At 34.1% G+C, this 13,125-nt stretch overlaps 1 protein-coding gene across 2 annotated transcripts; it reads left to right on the top strand.

The window, feature by feature from the left end:
- Positions 1–5,434: 5,434 nt before the first annotated feature.
- On the top strand, positions 5,435–11,260 carry LOC112512054 (transcription factor EMB1444-like). Of its 2 annotated transcripts, none has more exons than XM_025117847.1 (10): positions 5,435–7,092; positions 7,567–7,716; positions 7,866–7,950; positions 8,050–8,091; positions 8,709–8,768; positions 8,924–9,700; positions 9,949–10,050; positions 10,205–10,345; positions 10,419–10,544; positions 11,049–11,260. In XM_025117847.1, the coding sequence occupies exons 1-10, from the start codon at positions 6,995–6,997 to the stop codon at positions 11,127–11,129; spliced, it is 1,662 nt and encodes a 553-aa protein (XP_024973615.1). In that variant the 5' UTR covers positions 5,435–6,994; the 3' UTR covers positions 11,130–11,260. The 2 variants fall into 2 exon arrangements, with proteins under 2 accessions (XP_024973615.1, XP_024973616.1); XM_025117848.1 differs by lacking the exon at positions 11,049–11,260 and adding an exon at positions 10,813–11,042.
- The last annotated feature ends 1,865 nt before the right edge of the window (positions 11,261–13,125 follow it).

Raw genomic sequence — 13,125 nt, 5'->3', positions numbered from 1 at the left:
TTCGCCTACCAAAGACATCCTATGGTCGACATATATATAATATCCACAAATCTTACTTTATATGGGATTCACTAGTTTTGTTTGGTTTGATTTTGACTTGGTACCAAATTCGATATGAATATTGTGTCATTGGATACCTTTTAGACTTGGATTCCTTTGTGGGGTTATAATGAAGGACTTGACAAATATGATGCTTTTGGTCAATAACACCATGGTTTGTTGAGTATTTGTGATCCTTTTGGATCGGAAGAACGTAAAAGATATTAAATTCGAATATCGTCAACGAACATGTGACGAGAGATCCACCKCTCAAACGGGTTTTCTTGGTCGTTCGAGAAAAATAATCATCTACTTGATGAATATGACGTTTTTGCCTGTTTGATGTGATAAAGATACAACTACTACGAACCATGTTGAATTATTTTATCCTTGGTTATGAGAGCATTGAAATTGACATCAAAATGTCTAAAATACCCTTTAAAGTGTTCCATTTATTTTCTAAATTTGGAATCAAAGAGTAACACATGAGAATTAACATCAAGAACGTTGTCGTAACAAATGTTTGTTCTGATAACCACTGTATTTCCCTTATAAACCAAACAAATCTTTTCCTTCTAGAGACACGAGTGTGACTCATTGATAGCATCCAAACATGTGGACCGATGTCGTTTCTTTTCCACTTTCTGATACTGAACGAGATATTACAATGACCATTTTGATGTTCTTTGATATGAAAACAAATAGGAGCACTAGCCGCTAGGATATGGTAGATACACAAAACAAAAATGAAAGCAGTCGTGAGATGATTTTGAAACATGTAGATCATTACGTATCAGTTTCTTTTTTTACTTTCCAGTACTAAACTAGATGAATTTATCTGATATGAAATAAAGAGCAATARTGGGCACTAGGATTAGTAGATGCACACTAAAACAAAATGAAAGAAGGAAGTTTATATTAAATGTGAGATGCTTTTGAAGCCATCCATATTGACTTATTTGAAAGAAAGAATGAAAGAAAGAAAGAAAGAAAAGAGAATCAAACACCACTCATAAGCATGGAGACTCAAGAGTCACCCTCCCAAGATTACATGTTACTCAAAAGCTATGCTCAAAATCTACTTTTTATGATTTGGGTTCCCCAACTTAACCTTACCATACACAAATCTATCATCTTTTACTTATAAAGCAACATTTCCTTATTTTATTATGGGTATCTCCAATGGGTAATATAGAATCCATAAATTTTATCAAAGGGTCTTTATTCTAGCGGTATGTGAATCTTTGGCCTCCTAGRAAGYCACARGTTCAAACCTCATCAAAWATKAGAAKGGTGTGTGAGTTTAGTGGTGGATCCAGGATTTTTGTCTAGTGGGATCACCTTTACGGTAGACTAAAKGCCCGCAAAGTCGCTCGATATGTTTTTAACCTAATTACAATGTTTCGAGGGATTTTTAAAGTTTTTGGGCTGATTTCGAGAGAATTTTTTGTGTTTTTTTGATTTCGAATAACTTTTTTGATTTTTTTTATCGGTATCAGTAGATTTTTTTGGTTAGAGTAACGGTTTCGATTGGGGTGGGGGGCCGTGGAAAAATGTAATGGGGGGAAGTGAAAGGTAAATCATGTAAAACCTAAATTTTAACTTATGATTTTTTTTTGACTTTTTGACTGGGGTCCCCCCCCCCCTTTTGCTACTGTGTCCGCATCTCTGTGAGTTTATTTGTTCTATTTGCAGTGTATAAATTCTATATACTTCAAAAGAAAAAAGCTCTGTATAAAATTTGGTGCAAATAATAAAGTTACTCCAATGAACAATACAATAAATGTAAAATTCTGGTGTAAATGAATAGTGTTATACCAAGTTTGGTGTGTTATTATTCATTACACTAAAATTGATATAAGATTTTTTTTATTAACCTGAATATCCAACCCGCTATACGAGTCGATTAATCTCAGGGTGACCACCTGTTTTGCAGATAGCCCGGAGTCACCGCATTTGAACCTCCGTGGCCACAAGAGGATTTTTATTCCTCCTTGAATTTGAACCTGAACAATTGGTATAAGATTTGGTCCCTCTATCAGAGTGATTTGACATCAAATACGATATTTTTTGTAAAACTTGGTGTCCAAATAAATCACTGGTTGAGRTTTTAGTTTTATCTAACTCACTTATAATTTGGAGACTGATAATCTCCTTGATTTGAAAACATTACAATTACGTCTAAAATTGTTGAAACRGATCTTTTTGAGTGTATATTTTCATGAGATCCATCTACATACAATAMATGAATAACATATAGACCGTTTATCAAATGCTTGCATGGGCAAACGCTTACCGGTAAAATTCAACATCATTACTTACCTATCAGGTAAAATTTTAGTCCATCAAAACGGTATCGTATGCAACAATTTACCCGATAAACACTAACCATAGTAAGAATCGTCCTCTTTTTTTATATTAATAATATCATTCAAGATCGGRTTATATCATGCAAAGCAAATGAAACGTAACGATCACAGTAAATACGACGAGAAGAATTAAAAAATAGAAAATAATAATAAAAAGCATGGCATGATTATAGTTTATGATTGCAATTATATTTCAACTACATCTTTTTTATATATAAACATAAAAATGGTCCATCATCATTAGCATCACTAACCATGCCATCCAAYCCTTAATTATATTTATAAATTATTGACTTTTTATTTTTCTATACTTTATTTTCATTCAAAATTATTTATATATTGTTTCATATGACGTCATAACTTTATATTAACTTATCTTTAAATCCAAACTAAAATAATAATAATAATATAAAGTAAAAACAAAATCTTAGGGGTTGTTTACCAAACACTTACCCGGTAAAATTCAACATTATCACTTACTTACCAGGTAAGATTCTAGCTCACCAAAACGGCATCGTATGCAGCTATTTACCCGGTAAGCATTTAGTGGTCGCGTTCACTTACCGGGTAAGACTCTTGGTCCTTGTTTCGTTCTTACTGAGTAAGATTATTGGTCTTTATCATATTCATCCGGTAAGRTAATGTGTCACTCAGTAAACRCTTATCCGGGTAAGTGTCAAAACATTTCAAAATTAATYTTATTTTTTAWTWTTATTTTATAAATTATTTAAAAAATTAATAGTTTTTTAATAAATGAAAAATGGGAAATAATTTAAWTTTTTTTGGGTCCGATTAAATCAAATAATTACATAAAATATGATTATTTGTTAGGAAAAYAGGAACATTCGAACATTTTTCTAATCTCATGCTTCAATTTGAGAATTGACATTTTGGCATATTTTTAGACAAGTTTTAATAATTCTAATGCAAATTCCGACAACTATCATTTGATTTCCCCCTTTTTCTATCAAATTTCATATTTATGATGTTTGGTTTCTTTTCTGATTGATTAATATAAACCCAAATACATAACAATAACAGCAAAGGAACCAAAAAACATTTGACCTAGCGGTATGCGAGTCTTTARCTTCTTTGGAGGTCAGAGGTTCAAACCTCACMAAATGTGAGTTTATTAATTCTATTTGTCGTATATAAATATTATATAGCAAATGAACCCTCAAGTTAAGCAATTTACGATTAGAACGTTTGAGTTTTTTTTTACCTGGTTCATAAACCAAATAAGATTGTCAATGGTGTTTTGTACATGTTTGTTTGGAGTCGTGCTATGATCATGAATCTGTATTCGGGTTTGTCCAATAACATGATTTGAAACAGTAGTTGTATTCTTCATAAATAACTGGTCGTATGTATATACAATGACTGGAAAAAAGGTTTAAATACAATACAATTAGACCAAGAGTTGAATATAAGATAATTTTTTCAGATCTAAACTGATAAAAAGTCAATAACAATTACAACTGAAAAAGGTATCAAGATCGGTTTGTAACCCAAAGACTGTTGAGTCATTAACCCTGATTGAGGTGTTTTGTTGGTGTCATAACTTTTAGGCATGAAAATCATTGGTGAATAGGTTTTAGTGTGAAAGGATGAGTAAGAAAGATGATGGGAAATGGGAAGCATTTTTCTAACAAGAGGCATCATTTTGTTTGCCATAAGAATGATTCTATCTATAAAAAGCCACTCAATACATCACAAAAGATGATGAGTGTAGAGAGCCAAAAGATTTTGTATGCATAGACACACACACACACATTGTAGGTGTTTCATCATTCTTGGAAAACTTTAGTGTTTTATCTGATAAGTAGTTTAGTAATTTATCAATCTTGTCTTTTGTTTATCTTGATACTGTTTTAACGTAGCACCAAACATGAGACAACAGTTTTTATATTATCATGTCYCATCATGTTTTCTGTACTGAACGCAGCTTAGGCATCTCCTATATATATTCTTATAAGAACCCTTTTTTGTTTTTTACAATTGTCAACTCTTCAAATTAATAACTTTGATAAACTCTACAATAGAGTGACTTATAGGAACCAATTTTTTGTGGGTCTGATATACTTTTACCAGTAATATTTATCTAAGCGAAGAATTAAAGTTCTTGTACAATAACTCAAATATGGATGACTTATGGGTTGTTTGGTTCATGCAGAGGAATGAAAATGACAAGGAATGAGATTTCCTTCCCCAATTTAACTTGGAATGAAACTTTGAGTTTGTARGGAATGAGCCCATGATATTATATAAAAGCAAACAGTTTCTTTTATATTTAGAGCATCTTCAACAGATTCTTCAAAATTTCTTCAAAATGAAGAACCAAAAGATAAAATATCCAAAAAGATATTTACATTTATCTATTAAAATATTATATATCTCTCTAAATATTTATTTTCAAAGTTTCAKGTATCCTCCATATTTGGAGAAAAAACCTTCTATTTCTCACTTTCTCAAATTTGAAAATAGTTTTAGGAAATATTTTAAAATTGGTTCAAAATCTCTATTTTCTTTATTTTCTTCATTTTGAAGAATCTATTGAAGATGCTCTTAATCCCGTTAATGACTGCTTAATACGATAAACTTGAGGAATGGGACCTCCAACGCCTTGCTCATAAAGTTCGAAAGCAAAAGYGTTGTTAGATGCTCCATTTTATTTTYCATTGAGGACGAACTTAAACATGTGCATTGTGCCATCAGTGAGWTGCCACTCTTAAAAAGTTAGAATTATAACCTTATGTCAAGACGTACGGAACCTCTAACCAAATGTCCCTTAAAAGCTACAATTTTTACTTATAAAAATACCGTTATGGAACCAGGTCAATATGGTTTCAATTTTTGTGCCAATTGGCAACTTTTTAGAAGTTGGAGGGTGGGTTACAAAAYTTGATTGAGACAAAGAACAGCCGCTCTATGCTTATAAGTTTGAAACTCCCCAACACAAATTCTAATCCTTATTATTACTTTCTGTGTGTATAAACATCAAGTCTTTCATCACCTTTTCAAAAACCATTTAAGCCAAGTTTAATGCTGAGAAGTGCAAAAAGATTCAGTTTTTGTATTCCCTTCATCGATGTCGTTTGATATCAGTTAAATTCTTTAAAAGGGTTTGATCATACGATCCAAAAAAGTCTCCATTTTTATAGTTTCTTGATTGCCATTTCTGAAGTTTTCTTGAATTCAAATGGAGGGTTTCTTGAATTGTGTAAAGATCAATCTTCTGAATACCCATCTTACAAGTTTGTGAATCTCTGAAGAGTTTAGGGTTCTCAAGAAATTGAGGGTTGATCATAAGATCCACAAAACGAGTCCATTTTTGTAGTTTCTTGATTGCCATTTTAAAGTTTTCTTGAATTCAAATGGAGGGTTTAGATTAATCTTCTGACATCTCATCATAAGTTTGTGAATTTGTCAAGAGATTGTAAGCTTCTTTTCTGGTTCAGGGTTTTCAAGAAATTGGGGGAAACTGAGGGTTGATCATAAAATCCACAAAAGGGGTCTTGACTGCCATTTTTAAAGTTTTTCTTGAATTCAAATGGAGCGTTTCTTGAATTGTTCAAAGATTAATCTTTCTGAATACCCATCTGATATAAGTTTGTGAAGTTGTGAAGAAATTGCAAGTTTCTTTTAGGGTTTAGGGTTTCAAGAAATTGGGGGAAAGAGGATGGGATTAGATCGTCTGCTTCTTCTCACAGTGGAGCCACCAATAAAACGGCGAGCAGGGCTACGGAGAAAACAGGCAGGCAGAGGTTCTTACAGAGGCAGCTAGGGTTCTGAAAAGGGTAAAGAAAAAAAAGTTTTTAGGTTTTCAATTTTTGGAGGTTTTGAGAGTCATAATTCATTAGTTTGGTGGTGAAATTAGTCTGGGTCTTCCAAGAAAAACCTGTTCTACTTTTTGCGGCAAAGACGTTTCAGAAACAATTGCTTTACTCTTAAGGGTAGTTCAGGTCTTCACAGAAATAACTGCTCTGCTTTTTGGACAAACTGTCACTTCGGATATAGCTGCTTTACTCTTTAGGGTAGTTCCGGGTCTTCGCAGAAACAACTGCTCTACCCTACTGCCGCACTCGTTGGAGGTAGAGTGAGGTCAATAGTCCAGGGTCTTCACAGAAACCGTTGCACTCCTCGTCAGGGCTACATGCATCTCACCTAAGACCCAACTTTCAAGTAAATCTTTGGTTTTGGGTAGTGGGTTATAATCCGTGGTCTTCACGGAAACGATTGTTCTACTCTTTGGGGCAAAGGTCAACGGTTGCTTTCGTTTTTGGGATAGAGGTCTGGCCTACATACTTTCACCAACAGCTTTCGAGTGGAATTTACTGGGTGCGTTTGGTTTTGGATTTTTGGTAGTGAGGTATTGTTTATGGTCTTCAAAGAAACAACTATTGTACTCTTTGGGGAAAAGGTCAACGGTTGCTCTAATCTTTGGTGTAGAGGTCTAGTTTGCGTACATCTCACTAAGACTCAGGTCTCGAGTGGGATTTAGTGGGTACGTTTGGTTTTGGTTTTTTCGAGGGTTGAAGCTATTGTAGGAAGTTGGTTAGAAAATTGTTCACTTGGTAAGAAGAAAGATGGGAGTTAGTGCATTACACCAAGCACTCGAGACTCTTTGTGTTAACGCTGATTGGAATTACGCTGTCTATTGGAAACTCGATCCTCAAGCTCGAATGTAAGATCATTTCAAATATTTCTTTTTATCCGTTTGTTACTTGTATTCTTTTATATAATTGCATATGTTATCGTCTTCGTTTCAATAGATTCTATATACGGTTCTGATTTTTGATTGTAGATATCTCAAAACTAGCTGTTTGATTGGTGAATTGGCCTTAGCATCTTATATACCGATGGTTTATATATATATATATATATGTGTGTGTGTGTGTGTGTATATATATATTTGATTGGTGAATTGGCCTTAGCATCTTGGAACCTCACTTCTTTCCTCGTGGGCTCTTTTGGAGAGTAATCTGATGGGTCCACATGTTCTCACATTTTTGATGTGGGATTTATAGGGTTGACGATAAAAGTATTAAAGTTTCGGGAGTGAATTTAAGAATTATTCATGAAGACATACCGTTTGTGTTTAAAGATAATAATACGCCTTAGGTTGTTCACTATTGCCCGTGATATGAACTTCTTGTAGGATGTTGACTTGCGAAGATGCTTATTATGACAAAAATGATCCTTCAGGGAGCAAACGGTTCGATAATTTGCCGGATGAGCATTATGCGCAAGACCTTCTCGACCTAGCGGTTGCAAAGATGTCGTATCAAAGATATTCTCTTGGGGAAGGGTATGTCAATACATCGAAAAGGGTATTTTTGGTCTTTATCATTATTTCGAAAAGGATATTCTCGAACTAGCATTATGCGCAAGACCTTCCTATGGTTTTCCGCTCATTATGTTTAATTCCTTCATTTTTACTAACATTTCGTTTGGCAGAATCGTTGGTCAGGTTGCGGTTACGGATAAACATCTGTGGCTTTCTGGAGATCAGATCGTTAACGATCCATGTTTGTCCTTTGAGGTACCAAAAACTTCATCTTATATAATGTTTTTGTGGTCTTTCGGCCTCGTGATGATGCGTTATCTGTCACCATTTATATTGAAATTTCGTGTTTTATAGGATTATGATGGATGGAAAACTCAGTTTGCAGCTGGGATCAGGGTATGTCGTAAATCTTCACCATTAACGTTTCCATATGAACATAATTAGTAAATTCAAAACCAGAACAAACGAACCCAATATATTCCACTCGAAAAATACTGAGATATATGCGAATCTGACCTTTACCCAATGAGTAGAGCGGCTATTTCTGTAAAGAACCCCGCTTGACTCTTCCCTTTTTGGTCATAATTGTTCTAATACTATATTATTTTGAAGTATATTATATATATATATATATAGAGAGAGAGAGAGAGAGAGAGAGAGAAAGAGAGTAGGTTTGGGAAAAAAGCCCCCCAAAAATGAAAAACTGACGAACACTCCAGTAACCATTAACGATATGCATATGTGCATACAGGTATTGAAGTTGTTTTTTGGTTTCTATGCATGTGCGCATGTACTAGGAAAGTTCTTTATAAATTACTTGTATGCATATGCGCATACCATCCAGATGAATGGTTAACGAGGATACTGGTGGACCAATGACCATTTGGTTTCTAATACTATAATACTTTCATATTGGTAACACATTATGAAATAATCTAGTCAAGAATATATATTTTTCGTTCTTGAATAGGTTGTTATCCATGAAATAAAATCGATGGTTTCTCGCTATGCAGACGTTCGTTGTTGTAGCCGTCGTTCCTCATGGAGTCGTACAACTTGGCTCGTTAAAGAATGTAAGAAGATTCCTATTTTAAGTAACGTAATTTAAAAACCTTCATTTTGGTATCGTTATCAACACAAGTGTTGAATCTTGATATTTTTGTCTTCACCTCGATCTACCCGCTTAAAATCTTTGACTCCTCGTTCTCCATTCGCCCGAAATGAGCAGATTTCCGAGGATTTGAAGCTTGTGAATCACATCCGAGAGATCTTTCTCGAGCTACAAAGCTCTTTAACGGGATGCATACCTAGCAGCACTAGTTCGTATAATGATGCCGATACTTCCGTGAACTTTAGAATCAACAGGATATCAGATCTTGATCGAAATAGGGAACTAGGCATGCCCGTTTCTTTGAATCCCCATATGCTAATAAGCTCAGATGAAAATCTAGAATCACAAAGCGATACCGACGCCATGAACGCCTTGAAAACGTCTTTTAAGTTTCCTGCCGGATGTGAGTTGTACGAAGCTTTAGGACCAGCGTTTTGTGAACAAACCGAGAACCCCGTTTGGCGAACTGCCGACGAGATGCTGGGAATGGGCGGTAGCAATCTATTGACACCAAATTCGGGCCCTGAACATCTTCTAGAAGCGGTTGTGGCTAACGTTTGCCAAACCGATAGCGAATTTAGTAACCCAGTGAAGTGGGTCGAGCCAGATCCGCCTTTAAACGATATGCAAACTAGCGGTTCGGGTTGTTACTCGTTTGAAAGTCCATTTCTTGTAAAAGACGACATGCTGACGAGCACCGAAACTTACGGTTCGTCGCTCGGGTTCTCGTCTGCAAGCCATAGTAGGTGTAGTGAGCCAAGGTCACAAGAACCGGCTAACGTTGGAAAGAAACGGGCCCGACCGGGTGAAAGCGGCCGGCCTCGTCCCCGGGATCGGCAACTTATTCAGGATCGCATTAAGGAACTCCGTGAGCTCGTGCCCAACGGATCGAAGGTAACTTTCTTTGCACATACTATCACTTTAATGCATCAAAATACATCGAAGTTTGTCTTGGTTCCTATTTAATGTAACAACGTTTAAAAATGGGATCCAGGTCATCAAATGTTACAAGATTAGTAGGTTGTCGGTCAAAATGGATATAAAATAGGAAATTTTGAAACTTTGTTACATCGATCGGGAAAAAATGCATTTTGCTCTTTTTGGAACTTTTAAGCGTATTGAAATGGGTCGTTATGGCACAGTGCAGCATCGATTCGCTTTTGGAACGAACGATCAACCACATGCTTTTCATGCAGTGTGTTACTAAACATGCCGACAAAATCGATAAATATGCCGAATCGAAGGTACGACTTTTCGTTTTTTGTCATATACGTGAAATACCAACCACCCCGGTGGGATTTCAAATACAGGAAATCTTTCAAACCAAACGGACACTTGGCTTCCATTTGGGCTGGGGTGTTTGACATACGGTATTCTGATTCGGTTAGCATTTTGTAGTTGCTCGGAAAGGAAACCGGCGTAAGAGGATCTTGGGTTCACGAGCAAGGGTCAAGTTGGGCGATGGAGGTCGGAAATCACCTGAAAGTTTGTCCGGTAACCGTGGAAAACATTGGTACGAACGGGCAAATGCTGGTGGAGGTATGGCGGCAATCGATGGTACAAATCTTGAAACATTCGTGATTTCGATCTAAAACGGAGAATTCTTTTGCAGATGATGTGCGAGGAAGGCGTTCATTTTCTCGAGATAGCCGACGCCATCAGGAGCTTGGGCCTCACCATTTTGAAAGGCGTAACGGAACCTGACGGGGATAAAATCTGGATGTGCTTCGTTGTCGAGGTATTTTTCTAAAACATGGTTTTAATTGCTTAACGGTAAAATTCAACACTATCGCTTACTTACCTGTGAGATTTTAGTTTACCAAAATGACATCATATGTAACAACTTACCCAGTAAGTGCTAACTGTGGTAAGAGTTATCGTCATCACTTACTGGGTAAGATTTTTTTTACTCCCCCAATCCCAAAATGTCGTTTTCACTTATTTTGGGATGGGGGTAGTAACATTTTATGGCATGAATGTTAAGTTTGTTCTTCGTTTTGCTATAGATCTTCTATAAACCGGTATCTCCATGCTATCAGATGTTACAAGATTAGATGGTTATCAGTCAAAATATGTACAAAATAGAAAATTTTGAAACTCTGTTACATTGATTACAAAAAGAAGTTTTCAATTTTTACACTAAATAGGAAGCAGACTAAACTTTGTTGTATTTTAATGCATTTTTACGCCTGTTGACGTGCTCTTTTTGTTGCGTTTTAATCGATTGATAAAACGTTTGTAGGGACAAAATAACAGAAACGTTCATCGTATGGATATACTTTGGTTACTTGTTCAGATATTACAATCGAAGACAAAAACTTAAAAACGTTATTTTACACGTTTTTGCTAATAATATATTTGAAAGAATTCTCGTTGTTGTCGTTATTGTTCTTTTTACATTTCATGTTTGTAAGCGGGATTGCCTTCGAGTTTAGATCTTTCAGAGTATCTTTTTCCATTATTTCTTCGAAATAGAGAGTAAAAGTTAAAATCTTTAAAAAAATTACATTTAATTTTAACAGTTTTTCTGTTACAAATTCTTAAAACTTAGGGGCGTTTGGGATTTGCTTATAAAAACAACTTATTGACTTATTCTAGTGTGGCACCGGTAATAAGCATTTTTGAGTGTTTGGATAAACAATTTATACCTGTGTCAAACCGATAATAAGGAGTTTCTGAAGAAGTTAAACTCTTTTGAATAAGTCAATAAGTTGTTTTAGGTCTTTGGATGCTAAAATTCTAGGGACGGGTTCAAATCTTATTTTAATATTTTTCTTAGGGGTTGTTTGTTTAACTCTTAATAATTCCATTAAAAAGCAACATCTGAATTGTTAAGAGATGAATTTTGTTCGGTAATTTTTTTTACTTCTTAATGGTTTTAAAACTCTCTGAATGATTTTATATCTTGAGTCTTCCTTAATCATTCAATCTCTAATTTAATTGTAAAGAATTAACGCACAATTATATTTTATTTTACACTATATCATGAGAGTTTCTTAATCATTTTACACCAGACAACTATTTACCATTCTGACAATTGTTAAACAACCCTTTGTTTCTTGTAATTAAATCAATSAACAATGAATAGAAGAAACAAAAATACGATTAAATTCATCTTATGTCTCCATTTGCTCGAGAACATGCRTCAATGAATAGAAGAGACATGCCCCTGGTGTATAAAAACCTAAAAGATAGGTTGGTTTTATAGACCCGAGATCCATATACAAGTTTCGTATATTGTACAATTGGTACGCAAGTATATCTTAATTACAAGTTTAGTCCCTTTGATTTAGAGGTTGGTAAATGCTTACCGGTTCAATTACCATCTCCAATATATTTTTTATAATTTCTTTAAAATAGATAACAAAAAAAAAATCACAATTTCTAAAAATAATTATATTTAACTCYAACAGATTCTTTATTTTAGAGATTTTAATATCCATTATATTCTATAAATCTATAATCAAAAACTTTTTATAAAAATAATTTATAGTAAATAATTTATATTAAATAATATTAATAATTCAACTCTTAGAAATGATAAAAAAATATATTTATCTCTCCACAAATTAATTTTTAAAAAAATTCTATAAACTTTGAGCTTTCTSTAATTTATCTATTTTTAGAACAATATAGAGAATCTGTTTGAGTAAAATAGTGTACAAAATTCTCATTTTCTGTATTTTATATAATCTATTTGAGATGCTCTTACCCTGTAAATGAGAGTGTTTACTCTTACCYGACAAACATTTACCAGTTTATAAACACTTACCATTATTCCATTTTGATAGCCGATAGTATCTCATCTCATAAGGCAAGTAAGAGTGGTGACTTTTGCTTATAAGCGTTTGGTAAACGACTCTTCAGTTTAATGACAACTTTGGGTCAATTAAATTGATATACTAATGTTTTTAAAAAGTTCAAATTTTTAAAAACTCTCGGTCAAAGAAAATATATAAAATATGTATTGTTATAATCGAACCAAATAACAGTTGAGTAACACTACATTTGATAAAAAAAAAATTATCAGCTTACAAGTCACAAAGTTGTTCAATGGTCATAAAGGATGTGCGTGATATAGTTTTGGTAGGTTAGAGCGAGAAACCATTAGYCAGCCAGTATATCGAGCAGAATAAAACTAACTATAACATAGTTCGATTTAGTTTGTTTAATGATTTGAGMTAGAAATGAAAATAGTATTTTWAAAATGAAACGAGCTACACATCTATACGTACTGTTGTCATATAATATAAAGTTTTCTGAAAACAAAAAAGGAATAACAACGTGAGGACGAATCATTGTCGTTCAAAAATACTAAA

This window comes from Cynara cardunculus (genome assembly GCF_001531365.2).
Source record: "Cynara cardunculus var. scolymus isolate 2C chromosome LG 5, CcrdV1, whole genome shotgun sequence".
Lineage (NCBI taxonomy): Eukaryota > Viridiplantae > Streptophyta > Magnoliopsida > Asterales > Asteraceae > Cynara > Cynara cardunculus.
The sequence above is the reverse complement of the archived record's forward strand: the minus strand, read 5'-3'. Positions and strand labels throughout refer to the sequence as shown.

Excerpts from the sequence above, each read along its gene's own strand:
- LOC112512054 (XM_025117847.1), top strand. The coding sequence starts at position 6,995 with ATGGGAGTTAGTGCATTACACCAAGCACTCGAGACTCTTTGTGTTAAC. Across the intron at positions 7,717-7,865 it reads AGATATTCTCTTGGGGAAGG|AATCGTTGGTCAGGTTGCGG; the intron begins GTATGTCAATAC and ends TTCGTTTGGCAG. Across the intron at positions 10,545-11,048 it reads GGATGTGCTTCGTTGTCGAG|GGACAAAATAACAGAAACGT; the intron begins GTATTTTTCTAA and ends AAACGTTTGTAG.